The sequence below is a fragment of the Meles meles genome, chromosome 10 (assembly GCF_922984935.1).
Source record: "Meles meles chromosome 10, mMelMel3.1 paternal haplotype, whole genome shotgun sequence".
Taxonomy (NCBI): domain Eukaryota; kingdom Metazoa; phylum Chordata; class Mammalia; order Carnivora; family Mustelidae; genus Meles; species Meles meles.
In genome coordinates, this window is record NC_060075.1 from 86,863,608 (window position 1) to 86,884,684 (window position 21,077).

General features: G+C 39.9%; 1 protein-coding gene across 1 annotated transcript in view; it reads right to left on the reverse strand.

The window, feature by feature from the left end:
- Positions 1-21,077, reverse strand: part of CCDC146 (coiled-coil domain containing 146) — a 93,369-nt gene that overhangs the window by 16,514 nt on the left and 55,778 nt on the right. Inside the window, exons 3-10 of the mRNA XM_046021058.1 lie at positions 19,394-19,603; positions 14,408-14,465; positions 12,303-12,479; positions 9,732-9,805; positions 8,628-8,855; positions 7,586-7,772; positions 1,388-1,483; positions 639-809 (exon numbers count right to left, since the gene is read on the reverse strand). Of these exons, the coding sequence (XP_045877014.1) occupies positions 639-809; positions 1,388-1,483; positions 7,586-7,772; positions 8,628-8,855; positions 9,732-9,805; positions 12,303-12,479; positions 14,408-14,465; positions 19,394-19,603 (1,201 nt within the window). The remainder of the gene's footprint in view (positions 1-638; positions 810-1,387; positions 1,484-7,585; positions 7,773-8,627; positions 8,856-9,731; positions 9,806-12,302; positions 12,480-14,407; positions 14,466-19,393; positions 19,604-21,077) is intronic.

The following is a 21,077-nucleotide window of genomic DNA, read 5'->3' on the forward strand; positions in this document are numbered from 1 at the left end:
CAAGTATTCTTTTTTAATAATATGTTATATCATGTTCATTTTTAATGGGAAACCTCTGAATATAATCCTTTCATGGAATAAAATGATTTTAATGTTGAGGTTTCAGCTAGCATGACCGCAGGGTCATTTTTGCCATTGGTTTCATTGTTCTTTCAGTTTAGAACGTTGACCTGGGTCAACTCTGGTACTTTGTTGGGAGCCCAGTAAAATCATGGATGGAGGAGTAACTAAGGGCATCCTAGCAGTGGTTTAAACAATGCCAGCTTGATGAACTTGGGAGAGAGGGTGGTCTAATGCTCTTGCTCTTGATTTGTTCTTGGACAATCCATAGTGGCACATGAGTTAGTGGGGGAATCCGAGAGACCTGCAGCCTGTGCAGCTGTCAGCCCTGTTCCCAGGAGATACCTACCTTATTCTTACTGAAGTTGTCCTGTGCTCGAATTCTCTGCTCATTGTCATTGACCCGGGTCGTTTTTCCTCTAGATTGCTGACTATTGTTAATTGAACCCGAAAACCTTTTTTTCAGTATATGATTGAGTCTTGTTTGGGGAAACAAGGTTTCTAACAGACACTGCGTAAAACTGAGGATCTCCTGAACTCTTATAGTAATTAATGGATAGTTACAAAAATGCAGCTACCTGAGCTTTTAGGAAATCCTTGGATTTTTGCTCCTTCTCATCAATTTTGATTTGAGTCATACGGACAAGGTTGAAGACAAGCTCTCGCATGTTTTCTTGCTCTTTTAAAAGCTTGTTTTCTTCTGCAAGTTGTTGTTCCACTAACTTGGACTCAGCTTCTGACAGGATTTTCTTTCGAAAAACACAACATATTAAAACTTATTCATTTGAAGAAACACACTAGGGCCAGTATCTTAACAATTTTTATTTCCTATGTAGAATTTATTTTACTAGGATGTAAAACAAAGTAACTTGACTGCCTCCAAGTATTCTGTCTTATAAGAGAATGTGCAAATATGATAACGTGTTTAATGGGATACAAGTTTTTCTTAATCAGACTATATTTTCAAGTAACTTTAAGAAAAAAAGAGACATAAAAGCATGTTTTTGACAGTGGCTTGAAAAAACAAAATTTGAAAATTTAGAATTAGACATTGGTGAAATAAAGCATTTATTACTTACTTTTAAAATGACTATATAACCATTAGCCCTTTTATTTTAAAATCTCATGAATTCGTACAATTTTTGCTGGTTTAAACACATCCTTTTTTCCCAAATTAATGTGGGGTTTGAGTGGACTCTAAGATGAAGAAACAGACCCACCTTAAGTAGGATCATACTCTCCTATTGAGGTTTTGTGGAACACAGTTAAAACACAACTTTGTATTAATCATTCTTAGATAAAAGCTTAAATGAGAGTTGACATTGACCTGTTGGGCCAGATTCCTCTTAGCCATTTCAACTTCCTTGTGGAGCTCTCTCCTTCTCTCGGATAATATAGAATCATCTTTAGGGATAGCTTCCATCTGGAAATAAAAATTTAAAACTGGCACTTACACAAGAATGAAATCTTCAGTATCATGTAGTCAACCCTGCTATGTGCCTTTTGAAAATGGTGGGCAAATTATGACTCTTAATCTTTTTTTTTTTTAATATTTATTTGACAGAGAAGAGAGATACACAAGCAGGCAGAGAGGCAGGCAGAGAGAGGGGGGGAAGCAGGCTCCCTGCTGAGCAGAGAACCTGATGTGGGGCTCGATCCCAAGACCCTGCGATCATGACCTGAGGTGAAGGCAGAGGCTTTAACCCACTGAGCCACCCAGGTGCCTCTATGACTCTTAATCTTATATGAACTGCCTTTTATGCTGAATGTTCTTTATAAAATCATGGTAAACTAAAATATAAAAACCTGTCAAAAATCTATAATTCACCAGTTGCGATTATTATATTTCTCCTTCATTTGGAAATAAAATAAATCTTACTAATAATAGCTGCTAACAATTATAGAGCACTGACAGGGAAGGTTCTAAGTGCTTATAAGTATGGTCATATTTAATCCTCACAATAATCCTATGAGATAGGTAATGTTATAATCTCCAGTTACACAGATGAGGAGAAGGAGGAACAAAGACATTTAAGCAAATTGTCTCAGTGATACAGGTGCAAACTCAAGTGGTTAGATTCAGAGTCCGCGATCCTAACACTGTGTTACTGCTCTTCTAATTCATGCATGTTTGGAAACATGCGTGTTCAAGTGATATTTATTACACTTATAAAATGTGAATTCCTTTATGAAATCCAATAGGTTAAAAAAATAGGATTTATTAACAACAGTAAGAATACTTGGCTACTCTTATGTAGCAGTTCAATAAGTAGCTGGAAAATTCTTACCGAAAGGAAAGTCTCTTAACTGTTCGATACCTGAAATTCCACCATCGCATTTCTATTGTACTAGCTTGTGCTTTTGTCCTCTGCTAAAGTACTCCAGGAGAAAGTAATGTTTCATTCTAACAGTCTCTGTTGCCTTATTGGGAATGAGCTTGTCAGAGTCTTCATGATGAAGAAGAGAGCAGAGAGGCAGACATGTGACAGCTTCTGAGCGAACACCATCCAAATACAGGGAGGGTTATCTTGGGGGTGCTGACAGCATAGTTGACTTAGAGTGAGTTTAGAGTTGGATCTTTACACCAAAAGCACATGACTCCAACCGGATATGGTTTATTTCCTCTTGTGACAACACCAAGGTGGAATATTGGCTGAAATTTGTCTCAAGAGGGAAAGCTCATACTGTTTAGTGATGTAAAGGTCACCTAACAGACTCTTTCTGAGATTTGTGTTGCTCTTTTAAAGTAGCTAAAATACGTCCCAACATCCAGGAGTCTGGGCATCTTCAGTAGCGCCTTCTCTACCCTCGGATGCCCAAGATATCCGGTTTCCATCCTACCATGGAGACCTAGCTGTGGAGAAGCACACAGTGGATTAGGAAGATGAGACACAGTCCTGTGCAGTCTGTGTAACAATATACAGAATTTGTGGTTTTGATGAGCAGGTACATGCTAGAGCAGGTGAGAGAAGGGACAGCTCAAAGTAGACTTGAATAATCAGGAAAGATTTTATGGAGGAGTTAAGAGGACAGCAAGAGAGAGTTTTGATTTCTTCTTCTGGGAGGTGAAGTTAATTGTTCCAGAGCAGTCTAACAAGCATCCCAGTTCCTGTCTACTTCTCTGTCACAGGTGGCGAAGATGGGCTACTCCAAATGCTTTGCTCCCAAGTGTAGGCAAATCCATATAGGCATGCTAACTGGGACCAGGGAAGCTTACAAGGTTTTACAGAAGGTATGATGACGGCACACTCAACTAGCTACATGTCAATGAAAGGCTCCTAAAAAATTTTCCTCATTTCAGGTCTCAGTGTTTTGAATTACAAACAATACTGCAATGTATTGTATTTATTTCTGAATTCTGGCTAGCTACTTCTCTGATACCTTTCTTAATCCTCCATAAACCCAGTCCTCAAGTTTCAGACGGGAACTAAGGATGCTTGGTTTGTGGAAGAAGTAACAAGGTGGGCCATTGGTAGCCAAGCCTGCTGGTTGCTTAGCCAATACTCACACTCTACTCTGACTTTACTAAAAAAAACAACCCAGTTTTGCTCATGGCTGCAATGTATCCAGGATTCTTCAGACTCTTTTCTAGTTGGGAGTGACCAAATTCGCCATGACAGGCCAGTGAAATGTAAATCGAAGTCTGCTGGATAAGACTCCTTGGACAGTGACTGTTTTGCTGTGAAAAAAAGAGAGTCAGGGCACCTAGGTGGCTCAGCTATTAAGTGTCTGCTCAGGTCACGATCCCAGGGTCCTGGGATCGAGCCCCGCATTGGGCTCACTGCTAAGCAGGAAGCTTGTTTCTCCCTCTCCCACTCCTCCTTATGTTCCCTCTCTTGCTGTCTCTCTTTCTATCAAATAAAATCTTAAAAAAAAAAAAAAAAAAGACAGAGTCAACTGAGTCATCTACCATATGCATTTTATTCTCTCCCTTCCCCACTTTTGTTTGATCTTATCCTAAAGATGGAAGGTCTTGTGACCTTTGAAATAAAATATACATGTTAAGGATGACAGAAAAAAGAGCTAAGAGGATCCTGGGCCTACTTCTGAACTTTTTATTATATGACTAGAACAATCCCCTAGTTAAGCCATAGTAATTGAATTTCTGTTACTTCTGACCAAATTGAGTCTAGTTATGTTCTAATACTGGGGTGACTTGAGATATTTATCATTACATTTTAGCCCCAAATTACATCTATCAGCAGGTTTTGTAAGCTTATTTATTTTAATTCTTTGTTTGGATTTTTACAGATTCGCATTTCATACTTAGAAAAAAGTGTGTTTATTGTAACCAAACCAAACCAAAAAAAAAAAAATGTGTAAAGTAAGAAATTAAACATCTGCCCCTTAACTTTACTTCAAATACTACTCCCCAGGAGATACTGTTAATAGTCTAGTGTCTGTTCTTCCAGACAGTTTCAATGCATGAACAAACATCAGTCACTTCCATAAAAGTTAAGAAGTTAGACATGATTCTGTCACAGTAAACATCCCAATTACTTGATATCAAAGAACCTCAGTTTCTTTAAGGCTTTGATACTTTCCTAAAATATTTCAAACTTTCATGAGGTTTGTGGCTTGAATTTCTGGAGTCTCTACAGTCAAAAGCCACGGGAGAATCAAACAACTGTCTCTAGGGGGAAACGAAGTCTGAAAAGTAGTCGGAGGCCTTCATGCTTACCTTTTATCTCTTTCCTTTTTGGACCGCATGCAAGGCTGAAATGTTCACTCATGCTGGGAGTGACTATTTTCAAGTACTGCCAGCCGGCATAGGACTGTGGCTGGGCTAATTATAAGCCACAGGGTCACAGAGGAAGATAGTCTCTCACTGAAACAGACTGCACTGGGGCAAACACAGATTTTTCGTGAAACCAATAAAGGAAGAGGACTTTAATATGTTTCCATTGCTGTTAGTTTTCTATTCAATGGGTGCTATTTTGTGAAGTGCCCTAATATAAATAGCTACTATTTATTAAAATCTGAACAACTTGTGAACATTCTCCTGCAGTCTCCCATTGGGTCAAGGTCATTCCTTATGTATTTGTGTCCAGCCAGGTCAATATATAGGGGCACGCCTCTCATCAGAAACAGCTCCTAAGGGGCACATGGCTGGCTCGGTTGGTAGAACACACGACTCTTGATCTCAGGGTTGTGAGTTCAAGCCCTGCCCTGGGTGCAGAGATTCCTTTGGGGCGCCTGGGTGGCTCAGTGGATTGAGCTGCCTTCGGCTCAGGTCATGATCTCAGGGTCCTGGGATCGAGCCCCGCATCGGGCTCTCTGCTCCGCAGGGAGCCTGCTTCCTCCTCTCTCTCTGCCTGCCTCTCTGCCTACTTGTGATCTCTGCCTGTCAAATAAATAAAAAAAATCTTAAAAAAAAAAAAAAAGAAACAGCTCCCAAATGGCTTTACAGTTTCTCACTCTTCAATATAAGATAGCCCCAGGGGCTGTCTTAGCCCAAAATTCCAATTTAACTATCGTAATGCACTAAGATGGCATAGCTTATAGTAAACCAGTACTCCTAAGCAAAATAGCTTGAAAAGTTGGATTAAAAAATATGTTTGAAGGCATAAGAGTTGCAAAGGTAAATAGAGTTAAAGTCTTCAAAGGTTCTAGCACTGTCTAGGAAGCAGTAAATTATTAATCTATACGGACTCCAATCAAAGTCAAAGATGAACGTTTTCAACTTTAAGCTAACCACTTTAGGCCGAAGAATGGAAAGAGAATGCAAAACTAACTAAAGCAAACCTAAAATTGGGCAAATAGAACAACTGGAAATAGAAATAGGACAATTCATCTGTTTAATTCATCCAAAAGAAGGAAATATAGGAGGGGAAAATGGAATATAAAAGCGATGGGACAAAGAGAAAATAGTAGAGTAGACAAACCCCAAGAAGATCCATAACCACATTAAATGTTTTTGGACTAAATACAAGAACTAAAAGGTAGAAGTTTTCAGACCAGATACTAAAAAGTATGTGCTGCATATAAAAGACATCTAAGTAGGGACACAGAAAAGGTGAAAGTGAATGGATGGAAAAGGAAATACCATGCAAAATCTAACCAAAAAAAGCTAGTATAACTTATATCGTCCTAATAGCAGACAAAGTAAGCTTTTAAAGCAAAAAGCATTTCAAAAGTTAAAGAGATTTCACAATGATGCCAGGATTAATCTACCTGCTGGAACTGTAATAAAAATACTAGAGGTATATGAGAACATAAAATAACTGTTCTGTTTGTTTTGCAAAAGTGTAAAAAGCACATTTGCCCCTCTGAGATTAAAAAAAAAAAAAAAGATTTGTGAGTGCCATCTGACCACAGGACCAAGACCTAGCCATTTGTCACACTCCTAACCCTAACCAGTTCTGTCCACACCTTGCTGAAGATTTGTGTCTGAGAAGCTGGGTTATGCTACAGAAACAAACAATCCCCAGCTATCATAGCTCCAACCATGAAGGCTTGATTCTTGCTCTGCCAAGGCCTGTGGCCAGTCAAGGCAATGGTCCAAGACCACTACTGGCTGAGCAATTGGGCTGCTTTCATTGTGTAGCACTTCCATATCCTCAGGTACTTCCACAACTGCATTAGGAGAGGAGAAAGAGCTAGAGGTCTCACACTGGCAATGAGATGACCTGTCACTTCTGTCCACAATCCACTGGCCAGAACTAGTCATGTGACTTTGCTCATCAGCAAAGGTGCAAGAAAGTAGACGCTTCCTATATGCCCGGAAGGAGAGAACTTAGCATAGGTTAGGATTGGGAGTCTCTACCACAGTTGGAAACTCCTGTTTAAGTTTCCAAGATCATGAGCCTCCATAACGTCACAGAGCATGACAGTACTGAAGAGAATGAGTATGGTTTTTATACACCCAGTGGCTTCATCTCAGAGACTGATCTCTTTTCCACCAACGATTGCAGTCTTTTCAAGGATTTACTGCCTTCCAGCAGTGGTTGGTCAGTTAGCATAGGGAGTACCACCTGAGTGGGGAGAGAGAGGACCAGAAAAGTAGTAGACAGAAGGGAAGAGCTATCTTGAGCATCCTATGACTGGAGTACATCCCTGATACTGCACGGAATTAGCCAGGTAGCCTGGGTTCTAGTGGCCCTTGGATTGTTGCAGGTGTAGGATGACTAACCATCTATTTACCTAATTTGATCTAGTCCCTGTCTGTTACAGTCTACAAATGACATCATTCTGGATATGATTCTTTCAACTGGTCAAGACAGTAGTCCACTTGGTCCGACTCTGTATTGAACCCCAGAGCTTGTCCAGAACCGATGGCCTGACTGCTTCCCCTGGCCAGGCTGATGCCTGATCCAAACAAGTCATGTCTCTAACCTTGGGTTAGCCAAAAGAGATTGAAAAACACTGCAAGACAGAGCCTCTATGATGGGCTTGATGGATTTTAAAATTAGCATTCTCTGATTTCCTTTTCTTTATTGATAGCAAAAACAACTTCTTAAAATATTTTGACTTCAAAAAGGTAGCACTGATCCTGAAAAGTCAAAAAGTGGTGTAGAGCACCCACCTCTAATAGAAGTCTTTGATGTAGTGCCTGAGTTTGAGTGAGGGCATCCCAGGACACTTTCAAGAGCAGCTCCGTCTTTTTTAAATTTCGAAAATCTCGTTCTTTTTCTCTTTGCTTACGAGAAAGTTCATCATGGTAGTTCTGCTTGTCAATGAGACAGTTTCGTAAATTGAGATCCAAGATCCCTCTGTTCCAGGTAAAGAGAGAAAATGAAAGCGATTTTTCATCAACTGCCTTTCATGTTTTTCAAGACCGCATGCTCAGCATATTCATACAGAAACTATCCTCATATGAGAATCAGATTTTAAATAATGCCAAAAGCAACTTTGTTTGGTGTCATTTAGAGTCCCACAGTCTTTTTTTTATATTAAAATACATCTTTAATGAATGTTCAATTTACAAAATCCTAATGTTAATGACCTTCTTAATGAGAGGATAGTTAAGCCCATAATGAGCACTATGTTTTCTGTCACCTTTGCAAAGAAAAGTTATTTATAATATGTTGGGGGCATTTGAACATTTTATTTTTTTTTCAGTGTTCCAAGATTCAATGAATCTTAGAGTCCCACAGTCTTATAAAAAATGCAAATGGAATAGCAGCTCAGCAGATACAGAGGCTCAGAGGCTGAAATTTTATTTAAAAATAGGGATTAACACCTTCCCAGGAAACTGCACCAGGAAGTTATTTCCACTAGGATAAAGTTATGGTCACCTCAGAAATACCATTCATCTTTAGGAAAAATCCCTCAACTATAGCATCCTCCAATGATACACTTTTCAGAGACACATTTCAAAAACTTACCAAAAAACAACACATAGTGTCCTTAAGTTTCAGTCATCAGAAATTGAGGAAAATGATGAGTAAAGGGTGAGAAAAATATTTGGAAATAGTTTAATATTTTTTTATTAATGGTAAAAATCTATTTAAAAATTATAAAATATTTAACTGAATCAACATAAGTCTGTTTGAGATTATGTGTTGAATCCTCAGATATAAACTGAAGACAAGTTTGGGTGACAGATACACAGAAATATTACTAACCTTTCAGTTAGTGAAGTTGCTTCATTCTCTCTGGTTAATTCCAGGAGCTTGACTAACTGGTTATATTCTCGTTCTCTGATTTCAAGTAAGGCTCGTTTGCTCTCAACTTCCTTTATTACATCCTCCTTCTCTTCCATTATAGAGTTAATTTTGGTTTCAACTTTCTTTAGTGAGTCATTTAGCTCTTTGAGTTCATATTCCAAGACGATTTTTTTCTTTTCCATTTCTCTGTGGGGGATACATACATACATGTACAGATACATAGGTAAATGTGTACACGCCCATGCACACACATGTAAGCCCATGCTGTCTTTACCTACTTTACTTCCTGAAAAGGCAACAGAAGAGCTAGTGATGAGTTCAGAGGTGGGGTGAATATCACGGGCTGGTGGGTATCTCCGCTGAGTGCCAATGAGTGATTTGTCCCACCTCCTCCCTTTCTCCCCAGATCCCCACTGCAGCATCTCCTTGGATCTACCTCATCCTGACCAGCCTCCCTGAATCTTTCAACTTTGGTGGTGGTGATAATGGTTTTTTGAACTGTTACTAATGCCTGCCTTTTTTTCCTCCTCACCAGAGCAATCATACTGTTTCTCCAGAATTTTTGTATCTTCACTTATCTATATCATTTTGGGTTCCTCTAAACCTTGAGAATTCCCTCCATGATTTCTGCCTCCAAATCTACTGTGAATGTTCAGGGGTGTACCCCCATGTGAATAGTTGGCAAAGGAAAGTGTTGCTGTCATCTGGGCTTTAGTCTTCTGGCTGCCTCACACACTTCCAGAGCATGAAATTCAACACAGTTCAAATAACTTATCTCTTGCATAGCTCTATTAAAGTCAGTTGGAGTTCTCCACGCAGATTTGATTTATAAGTTGGGAAAAGAATACTGTCCCCAAATTAAGACTGAAGTGTTATGAATGATAGTAATATGCTGCATTACTTTCTTCTAATGAACTTGATAAACACAACCTAGTCAGGGCCAAATGCAGATATTTCCAAGGTTATAATAGTAATTTGATGTGTTTAATGAGTAATACTCTTAGCATGCACACTAACTTGGAGAATGAGCTGGGAGGGCCTAAAAATAATATTAAATCATACACTTTTTTGCGTGTTGTTTTTTCTATCTCTTTTCCAATTTGTACAGGAACAGCTTGATGGTGGACCACTTCATCCTAGCAAAAAAATGGAACCATGTTAAATTTTGTAGTCTTAGACCAGAAGTATTTAAGACAAGAAAATTAAACAGAGAGAAAAGAACTACAGTGTACAGAATTCTTGCTGTCTGTCCTGCACTGTCCAGGGTGCTTTAATTATTTCATTTAATACTCACAATGACCTTATAAGATAGTTGTGGTTGTTAGCAGTTTTAAGAGGAAGTAGCTGGGGATGCCTGGGTGGCTCAGTCAGTTAAGTATTTGCCTTTCGCTCTGGTCGTGATCCCAGGGTCTTGAGATCAAGCCCTGCATCGGGCTCCCTGCTCAGTGGGGAGCCTGCTTCTTCCTGTCCCTCTGCCCCTCACCCTCCCTTGTGCTCTTTCTCTCTCTCTCAAGTAAATTAAAAAAAAAAATCTTAAAAAAAAAAAAGAGGTAGCAGAATGTAAGGAGTGCTATTTGTTCCCTTTATGGCTGTCCGCCCATCTTCATGGTTCCAGGGTTTGGCTGCTAAGAGCCCATGCTTGTTCTCCTCTCTGTAAGATTGCCCTGGTTGAGAAGAGCTGTCTCATCAGGAGTAGAGGGAAGAAGACAGCCCTCTGTGACCAATGACTAATGGATGTGGTGATGTAACAGCTCATCCCCTCTACCTCTGGGTGGCATTTGTGGTCTAGAGTTCCTCGTGGGATTAGGTTGAGTCTAGGTTCTCCTGAAAACACATTTTGGCAGAGCTCCTTCCCAGCCTCTCCTATCAGATTCTCCTTAGTGCCTTCCCTCCACAAATACTTGTCTGAGTACTAGAAGCTCTGCTCCTAGGGAGCCCTAAGACTCGTGCAGAGGGAATTCAAATAATGTTCCCAAAGTCACACAGCTAGTATTCAGTAAGGCCGAGATCAGAATGTAACATTGTCTAGAACCACTTTCTACTAGGCTCTGTGGATTCACAGAAGGTTGAGTTTTAGCCTCAAGCACCTCATGTACACAGCAGGGTTCTGGAACAGCCCTTCCTCCGGATCACACTGACTTCTGGGCCTGGGGTAGCACACACACATGGAAGTTGTACACTTCATGTCCGTGTAGTGTTTTTCTCCCTGGGATCTTGCTCAGTCCTTAAGTTATGTTAAGGCTGAGACTCTTAGGGTTTGTTAGGGTTTGTTTTTAAGAAAAAGTAAAAATTACAAACGCTAAATAGGCACAGGGCTTTGGAAGAGGTTCATGCAAGTGAGGGGCCTGAAGCTTTAGCTTTGCAGGGCGCCCTGCAAATCTGTCTCTGCTCAGGTGCTGCGCTGCAGGGAGCAGCTGGCTCTGCCTTGTTTGACTGCTCTAAGACCCTTAAGGAAAAGGAGGTTAAAGTAATCCTAATTGTCCTTTAAGCCATGAGTCTCAGCTGTTGCTGTTTTTAAAATAACTCTAGGTTATTTAAATCATTTTTGAGAGTTATATATATTTCAAAGTAAAATGAATTTTAATGATCTCCTAAAACATAAATGCATAAACAAAGTCTTCATCACTTTCATGGGGAGAAAGGAATAGAGGGGAATCGAATAGATAAGAATAAAGTTATACAAATATACATCTGGTTGCTCTTCAAAGAAGTGATTGTTTGTGACATTTTTTTTTAATGTTCAGTTAGCTAACATATAGCACATTATAAGTTTTTGAGGTAGTGTTCAGTAATTCATTAGTTGCATGTAATTCCCAGTGCTCATCACAACACGTGCCCTCAATACCCATCACCTGGCTACCCTGCCCCCCAACCCCCGCCCCCTCTGTAACCCTTAGTTTGTTTCCTGGAGTCCAGAGTCTCTCATGGTTTGTCTCCTTCTCTGATTTCTTCCCATTCAGCTTTCCCTCCCTCCCTCTCTGGACCTCCACGCCATTCCTTATGTTCCACATATGAGTGAAACCATATTCAATTCTAATGTCAAAATGCTTGGTGAGGTCTAGAGAGGTTTTTTTTTTTTTTAAGATTTTTAAAATTTATTTGACAGAGAGAGAGATCCCAAGTAGACAGAGGCAGGCAGAGAGAGAGGGAGTAGAGAGTCCCACTCTCTGCTCTCTCCACTGAGCAGAGAGCCCAATGTGGGGCTTGATCCCAGGACCCTGAGATCATGACCTGAGCAGAATATATATATTTCATTATACTTCATATATATATTATGATATATATAATATATATATCATAATATATATATTTCATATATATATATTTCAATATATATTCGTATATTTCATTAAGCACAGGCTTAACCCACTGAGCTACCCAGGTGACCGTAGAAAGATCTTTTCCCTGGGTCAAGGGCTCCACATTAGGGAAGGACTACCAAACACTCTCAGGTCTTCTGTGAATTCCTAGAGCTCAGGTGTAGTTGGATTGGATCAGTCACCATACTGAACGTTCCAGTTGGTATGATGCTGCCCCTCTTTGTCAAACCTGCGTGCTTACTCTTGATAACCATGTGTCTTGACATCCATGCAGGCACAATGCTTAAGCATTTATGAACTGTAAGTAGCATACCTTTAGGTTGACCTGATATTCCAATAGTTCTTCTAGTTCCTTCTGCTCCTTTAGTAATTGCTTTTGCTTAGATGCCAAATCTTCCCGTAAATTTTTGATCTCCAGTTTCTTCTGCATTATTTCCTTACGTAATTCCTCAGTGCTTTCTCTCAATAGTCTCATCTTCTTCTCCATTTCCTTTAAAAGTCATCAAAATTGGTTATATAGAGCCTGAGCAAGTATCTGTCTACGCAAAAATCAAATGAAAAATAATTTTATGCACCATTTTGATTATATCTGTTTTGAGCTTCATGAATGTTTCTTACAAGGTTACATACAATAGTGATTTCTGACATCTTCAATAAAGGCATGACCGTTGTATGTCATGTATTAAACATTTAACATTAGAGTCATAGTTGTGTGTGTGTGTGTGTTTTTTAACTAGTGCTCCTGTCTGTCCTGCATTTTAAATGTGTCCCCTTTGAGGTAATTTTTATTTCATACCCAAAAAACATTAGTGAAAATTTCCAGCCTATTATTTAGTAGCCTTGTGATTTGACATCAGATGCAAATAATCTTTGACTATCAGGCTTATGGTTAACCTGAGTCCCACGTGAGAATTAAAGACTAGGGAGTTCATATATAGAAAACCCAACACTTTGTGCTCCTTAACCCCCCACTTTCTTATTGATATTACTTCTCTAACTCATTCTCCCCAAAGGCCCTCCACCCCAGACTCATAACACATCTTTGTTCCCTTGGGGATCGTTTGACTTATGGGAGAGAAGTCCTACATTCAGAAAATCTACACATTACTAATGACGGAGTGAGTGGATCCATTAAACTTGCTCTGGGCTTTCTGCATCTCTCCCTCCTCTACTGCTGCTGGGAGAGGGTTAAATTAGTGATCCTATGATCTGGAACTAAAATTCAAAATGCTGTTCCCCATAAAATCTGTGTGGTAAATGATAGGTGTACTTTATAATAGTGTAAAATATATATTATACACTATTATATATTTAATATATTATGTATATATACACATAATATATGTATAATATATTATATGTATTATATACACAATATATACATATATATTATATATAATATATTATGTGTATATATGTATATATATATTATATTATGTATGTATATATACACACATATATACATACACACAAACACACACAAATAAAAAGTAGTATTTTACTCTATGCTGAACGGGTTTTTGTGCCTTAGAATTAAAATACCAACAGCACACTTTGGAAATACAACTGTTCAGAAGAGGGCAACAGTGCAAAGTGTAATGACATTTCTTTTTACTTTGTGTGATAGAGCATGACAAAAGGACTCAAATTCCTGTTCCTGTGGGTATTTGTCATTCTTCTCATTACAAGGTAGAGCCTGTTTCTCTACCCCTAGAGTTTAGACTTGGCCGTGTGACTTGCTCTGGCCAATGAAATATTCCAAAAGCAGATGCTTGAAGTCTTGTGTGTTGGGATTTGCCATTACTTGAGGCTGTTTGTCTCTTTCTTGAGGCCAGAAACTCTCCCACCATTATGTGACTAACTGGTGACATGTCATCATAGACCAGTTAGCCTGCCAACTGGCTGGCATGTGAGTGAGCCATCCTAGACTACCCAGCTCCAAATGAACCAGCTCAGACCAGAACTCAGAACTGGGGGGGGGGGGGGGGGGGAGAAAAAGAAATGTTGGCTGCTTTAAGCCACTAAGTTCTGGGGCAATTTGTTATGTAGGAATAGATAAGTAAAACATTTCCATCATGAAAATTTCTTATAATAAGCTCGAGATATTCAGGAAGCTCTGAGAGTAAGTTATGCAAAAAATAATGTTTTTATGTGCCAACCACAGAATCCTTTTTTCCCCCTAAAAACAAAGCAGATACTGTCCAATTAAACACAGCTTGAATTAGAGGTCAGATAGCTAAGTCTGTGGTAGGCGTTCCTGTGTATATTCCAGAAGTTTTTCCTTTTAGCATTATCCATACTTAAGACTCTCGGATCTTTCAAATGTCTCAGCGCACGATTGTTGTGATAAACATTATTTATCAAAAGGGATTTTGAAACCAGTTGTATTTAACAAACTGTAGACCATCTAAGACTCACTCCTGGCTTAGGAATCTTCTCAAATTCCTTTATTATGAGGTTCTTTTCTTCTGTTAAGCTGTAAAAAACAAAACCCAACAAGTTTGACAATGTACAAAAGAGTAAGCTATTTCTGCAGTAATAACTTTCTGCTTTCTCGTAGAGTGTGCTTTCCATGTTTGTTTGCCAGGTCACCTGGCGTCCATTCTCTATGATGGCTTCAGTGACTCCTGGTTAGGGGCCTCCCCCCACCCACCCGGTCCTCTCACAACACGGTGTACACCCACCCATTAGAACAGTTACCTCACCACATCACAGCTACTCACCAGCAGCACCTCCTCCCTGAACTCTGACCCCATCCAGGCTGGCCCTGGGGCCTGCTTTTATACTATTTGCAATGAACCAGTGCCTGCCTGGATTACTGCAGTGCCTTCCTCTGACTCCATCAAATAGGAGCTCTCGCTAGCCCACAGATCTGGGACCTTCCAGCGCGCACCAGGTGTTTTAGTTGTTTTTTTTTTTTTTTTTAGGAATTTTTATTAAATGCAATCATATAAACTAAGGTTAGCGTAATGAGTATGCGCCAATGGAATTTAATATAGGTCAGCTGTCTGGGCCACAGGCTGAAGTTGAACGGTCAGAGTTTTGAATACATATGCCTTTACTTCTAAAGCTTGCGTACAAATTGACGGTACTCCATTTCCAACCGAGTGATCCTACACCTCACCCAGCCTGCCACCAGGGGGTGGTAGAGTGCTGCCATGTTTTGGTTATAAAGGCCACCTTCATGTCCCCGAGTTCCAAAAATGATGACATGAAGCTCTCCCACAATAGAAGACTCTACAGTTTTTACTTTTAAATAAGTACAATATGGTCTTTTCTTTAAACAAACACAAGATGACTAATTCTTTAGGACATTTTAAACTAGTTACATTTCTATCATGTGTTTTTTATTAAGAAAAGCTGATTTTTTTCCTTTAAAGGATGAATATTTTCCTATTTAATAGAGAAATATATCATTCATAATCCCATCCCATTCACCACAGTTGGCCATTTTTACTTTTCTTGTATCTTTTAATAATATTTACAAAATGTTTACATATGATTAAATCCATTTTTACCAAACATGAAATTAAAAATATCTTCCCAATTAAAAATATCTTCAGACTTCATAATTAATAACTTAGTAGTTTCAAAGTTTCCTAGTGGGTAGATGTTGCATAATAAAATAATCCTAAAAATCACCTTTCAGTGACTCTGTATCAGGTCATTTACACACATCATTTCTAAACTTCAGAACTTACCAAGTAGGTATTGTTTTCTTCATTGTACAAATGAAGAAACAGGAGTTAAAGCACCTTTTCCAAAGTCACACAGTCAAGGCTGAACTGACATTCAAGCCTAGAAACCTAGCTCTAACTCAATATCAAGCTGCCAGCCTCTGGCATACCTTATTATTTAAATATCCATTATTTTTTAGAATTTAGATTGCTTTCAGTTTTTCACTTAAAAAAATGGAGTAAATATCCTCATGCATTCTTTCTCTTTTTTTTTCTCTCCTTTTAGATTCTCCTTTTTGCATGGTCTTACTGAAATAAAGGAAAACCACTTTTGTGCCTATTGATATATATTAAATCTTAACCTTTTAAATTGACATTAAAATTTAAATCTGCCTGACGCTTCCAGCTTTCCTGTAGACTCAGGGTTGCTGCAGGGTCAAAGCTCATCCACACTCCTTTCTTTTCTGCAGCAAGAGAGTCCTGATCAAAACCATGTCATCAAAGGGTTTTGGTTTTATGAGTGAAGAGACAATACAGGAAGCCCTGGATGTTGTCATGGGCAGGAGGCATCTTCCAGCCTGAATGGGTAGAAATCGCAAGAGGTAAATTTTTGAACCAGTACAGGCAATAAACTTCTAAGAGTCAGCCAGTCCAAAGCCAGAAAGGGCTGCGATGGGCGGCTGTGCACTCCCGTCAGGAGGTGCTGAAGCATGGGCTGGTGGTCACTGACAGAAGATTCAGGTGACTCTAACACGCAGCCATGACTGAGAACCACTTCTGGGGCCAACAGCTGTTAAACTTCGACATGTCTCAGAATCACAGAGGGAGTTTGTCTGGGGTGGGGAGGCTTGGACAGAAATTGGAGTCACTAGTTTTAGGGTTGGAGCTACCTTTTAAACAAGTTTGTCAGGGGATCCTCTTTCGGTTATGAAGACAACACCCTGCAAAACCTGTCCTAAGCTAATTCTGTTCTTGGTTTCCACGGGGAAAGCAGGAAAGATTAAGAAAAAAAAAAAAGTGTTTAGAGAGTGAAATCTGTTCCAGCTGTGAGTTTTTCCTTCCTACTAATCCTGATGACCTAGATGCCCCTCCGTCATAGCTAACATTCTGGAATTGCAGATGCATTGCCAAAATACTCCCTGTTCCTTTCTTGCTGGATGTTTGTTTCTTGGTTCCAACTTTGCTGTTACTACTAGACTAAGAATGGAAAACAGCCACCCAGACCTGGATGACAGCACGGGGATGGTGGGAACCAGCTAGGAAGCATAAAGAGTCACCATGATCAACATCACGGGACAGTTGTGTGCACGGGCAGCACAGGTGTCCCCAGTCTCCATGTCCGTACCCATGACAGACAGCGATCACTGACCATGGCTGAGACTTTACAGAATGCCTCAGATTTAGCATGAGAGCCACAATTTATTTGCTGTCCAGATCTGAGGAATTACTAGAAAGCTGAGAAGCAAAGGTGACGAAGCAAAGGCAAGGAAAAGGCTGAATAGAGTATTGGAAAATCTTTTCAGAGACTGTGGCTAGAAAGATAGTAACTTCTGCTTTGTTTCAAAAATAAGTTCTCAATAGCATTTATTTAATTACTCCATTATTTATTTATAATATTTAACTTACTTAAGAAGGTTATATAGTCTTTCCTAAACTGCATATTCAAGAGGTCAATGAGTATTAATCTCAAAACTAAAACTCTGGTGACAGATTTAATTATTAACTGACCCTATAATTATATCACCATTAGTATTTATTAAAGAGTTATATTGTGTGAAAACATGAGAAAATCAACCAAAGTATAGAGTAAAATTTTTTTCTCTAGAGCATTTGAAAAATATATTATTTTTCATAGTTGCCAATGATTCAGAGGTTCCTAAGATACTGGGGGTGGAAGGGTGCTAATTAGGGCTTTTATTATTTAGGCCCTGAATAAAATGAGTTTGTTGTGCTGATCTGAAAAGTATCATCTGTATATTTGGATGAATGGGTTTCTCTCACTGGCTTAGTTTCTTTATTTTTAGGTGGAGATGGAAATATCTACTTTTTTCCTGGGGAGGGAGTATTGAGTGAATTTGTTTCTGTATCATGTAATATAAAATATATTAAAGCCAATGAAATACAGCCTATAATTCTTTCCTGGTGATATTCCTTTTGGAATTACCATTGTTTCTATGAAACTAAGTTTGTTCATTCTTGAGCTGCTAATATTTGAGACTGTAAGGGAGTCTGCTCAAGCTAGAGTATTATGTGTTACAAATCCAAAAACAATACACACCAAACATTTCTGCAAATGTGCGTCCTAAATGTTCTCGTTCACTGTAGGTCACTGTGGATGGTCCCCTCCCCATCCCAAGTAACTCAGTGAACAATTTGCCTGTCTATACCTAAAAGTCAAGGGTTCTGGTGTTGCTGGGGTTTTTTCCTTGGCAGGAACACTTGGAAATCTTAAACAATTTAAATATCAACTGACTTATGTTCCTCTTACCCTTTCGTGGAAATGTCAAGCATTCATATTTTCAATACTAATGAACAACCACCAATTGTTTTAATTTCATTATTTTCTCAACTGAAAGAGTGCTTACAGAGCACACAAATAGCTAGGGTTTCTTTTTATAGATCTCACTGTGAGCCTGAAACAAGTTTAGATTGAAAGACAAAAAAGAACTCAGATTTTTTTTTTTTTTTTTGCCCCGAATATAGTTCTCCTGAGTCAGCTAGCCTTCTTCATCCCACCGTTGAAAAGACAGACCCCAACGAGAGGATTCAAAACTAAGGACTTACGGAGTCCTCAGAAAGTCACTCAGGTCATTTGCTCAGCTCTCAACAGGAGTGAATTATATTCGCTCTGTTGGAGATTTCTACCCAATCTTAAAAACACTCAGAGAAAGTTCTGCCACCTTAAAAGGTAACAAATTCCAGGAGTGAAAATTTGGCTTTCTCTTCAGGACCCAGCACCCAGCACACCAGAGCACAAAACTTGGATTGTAGTCATTCTGAAACTCAATCTAGAGAGTGTTGTTTGCTGAACAAAGTCTTCCACTGACTCACTTCTCTGCAAGAGGAAAGTTGGAGATTTTGGAAGGAACATTTGCCTTCTAGCAATACATATCTACTTCAGTTCACTGAATGACATCCTCTAAATCTGGATGAGTAATTGTGTCTTCCAGAAGGCTATTATTACTTTCTTTCTTGATCCTGAGGAATAGTTTAGGAGATAAGGTTGAGTATGTGGCCCATGCTGCTATGTTAGAAAAACAGAGGGAGCCACATGTGACCCTCGGCTCACTGGGATTTGCCTGCAGATGCTTGTAGGCGCCCACCATGCAGCCACGTGGTCTGGCACTGCTGAAAGGACATGGAGCCACCATCAGGGCGAGACAGGGTGAGAGCGTTTGCCCAGTCCTTGTTCTCCACCGTGTGTTCTTTGGCTACAGTTTATGGCTTTCCTGACACAGGGAAAACAAAGCAGGGATCTCCTCCTGAGGGCGTTTCCCTGTCACCTGGGCTTTTTTCTAGAAGCTGGGTAACCTTCTTGTTCAGGAATGGCCCGTTCTAGGAAACCAAGGAGAGAGCTAGGCTTTAATCATCTGAATGTTGCCATCTCCCACTCACTGTGCCTAAAATTCCTTCCGAATTGAGTCTCGTTTTTCTGACTTCGTTTATGTGGAAAGAGCTTGGCTCCACTCTGTCTTCAGTGTGTTTGATGAGAGAAGTGTGCACTTACCTATTTAATCTGTACTGATTGTGGAACTCTCTTTCTTTCGCCGCATTATATTCGTTTTGATACTTGAGAAGTTGTTCTCGCATTTTAGAGACCTCGGTGGTGAATGCCTCGGGAAAATCATCGGCTTGCTGCAGGTGAAGCTGCTGCTGCTGTATTTGCTCGGTGAAACGTTTGGCATCCTCTAGAAGTTGGATCTCTGACTCTTGCGTGCTGGGTTCCATGAAACAGAGATTCAAATGATGAGAAGGAGGTACTTTTAACACCCGTAGTAGCTCGCCTCGGGGTCTAGCAGGGAGAGGAAGGAACATGTCCACGCTACTCCCGGTTCCTTTCATTCCCAGGTTCAGTTCAATTCAGTGACATTTTTGTGCCAAGTATTGTGCTGGGTACTGGAGGTGAGTGGAGCTCACGGTCTCACAAGGGGAATGGATGGAATAGGCACCTAAAGCACCAGGTGACAAGTAATACCACTAGTGTCTAGATCAAGATGGTGGGAGAGACAGAGCACTGAGTTGGATGGGAATGGGAATGTGGTATTTGTACTTGACTGAGGAATAATCATGACTTCCCAGACTGGCAGTTGGGAATGCTGGCTTTCTCTAATTCCTGAGTTCTCCTGACCCAACTGTAGGAAAATATTTTCCTCCTTAGTGAACTAAGAAAGAGCAAAGTTTTCTAATGACACTTTACTAGGAAACCAGGAAGATAAATTCTCCTATAAAATTGTGGACCTCAACTACCTTACAGAGTTCTGATCCTATCTTCAGTGTCTGGCTAGAGCTGGACTTGAATATCACAGTTGAGGGCGATTCCTTATCTGGGAGGTCTTATCTCTGTCTAGGAAAAAAGGTTCAGTATCTGGCAAGAAGCAGATCTGAATGGACACAGTAACTAGACTTGGTGGAATCTTCTAAAACTCCCCCACCTCTGCTGCGAGCTGGAGGCAGCTGTAGCCTCATCAGCAGACTTGGTTCATCTTTCTTAGAAACCCAGCTGCCTCGTGCTAGCTACCTCTCCTCTATGGAAGCAGGACTGGCGCCATTTCTTGTGTTAAAGCCAGCACTGCTCTTTGGCACTTGCCCTACCAAGCTTCCTCACCAAGAGAAACCTTTAGGGGTCTCCTCACGTGCAGAGATGCCCAATGACTTGATCAAGGCTGTCTCGACTGAAGTTACCTGCTCCACCCATTTCCTCTGGCTTTAACATGTCATTTATTCCATAACATCCAGCGAAACATTTCCTGGGACATAGTGTATTTCAGGCACTATGTTAGGTCCCAAATAGCCATAGTGGCGACCGTGATAACATGGATAATTTCTATTAACGAAAGCTGGAGTTATTTCTTACCATTCCATTTCCTTGCATGTCATTCTAAAGTTGCCTGGTCACTTTAATCCGAGTCTTTACTTGTGGAGTCATGAAGCATTGACTTGTGCCACAGTGTCTGATCTCCCCCAGAAAAAAAGTGGACAAGGTGGCTAGGGTTCTAACCAGAACACAAATGCTAATTTACCCACGTGGATTTGAAACACAGTGTCAGCAGAAAAGAACTTAACTTCCATAACGTGATTCCAATGCAAAACTCAGTGGGTTTCAGTTCAGCATTTGCAGGCTGTCCCTGCCATGCTAAAACCTCAGCAGCAAGAGTGGAGAGTGTGTCCTCATGCCGTTCTCACCCAACACG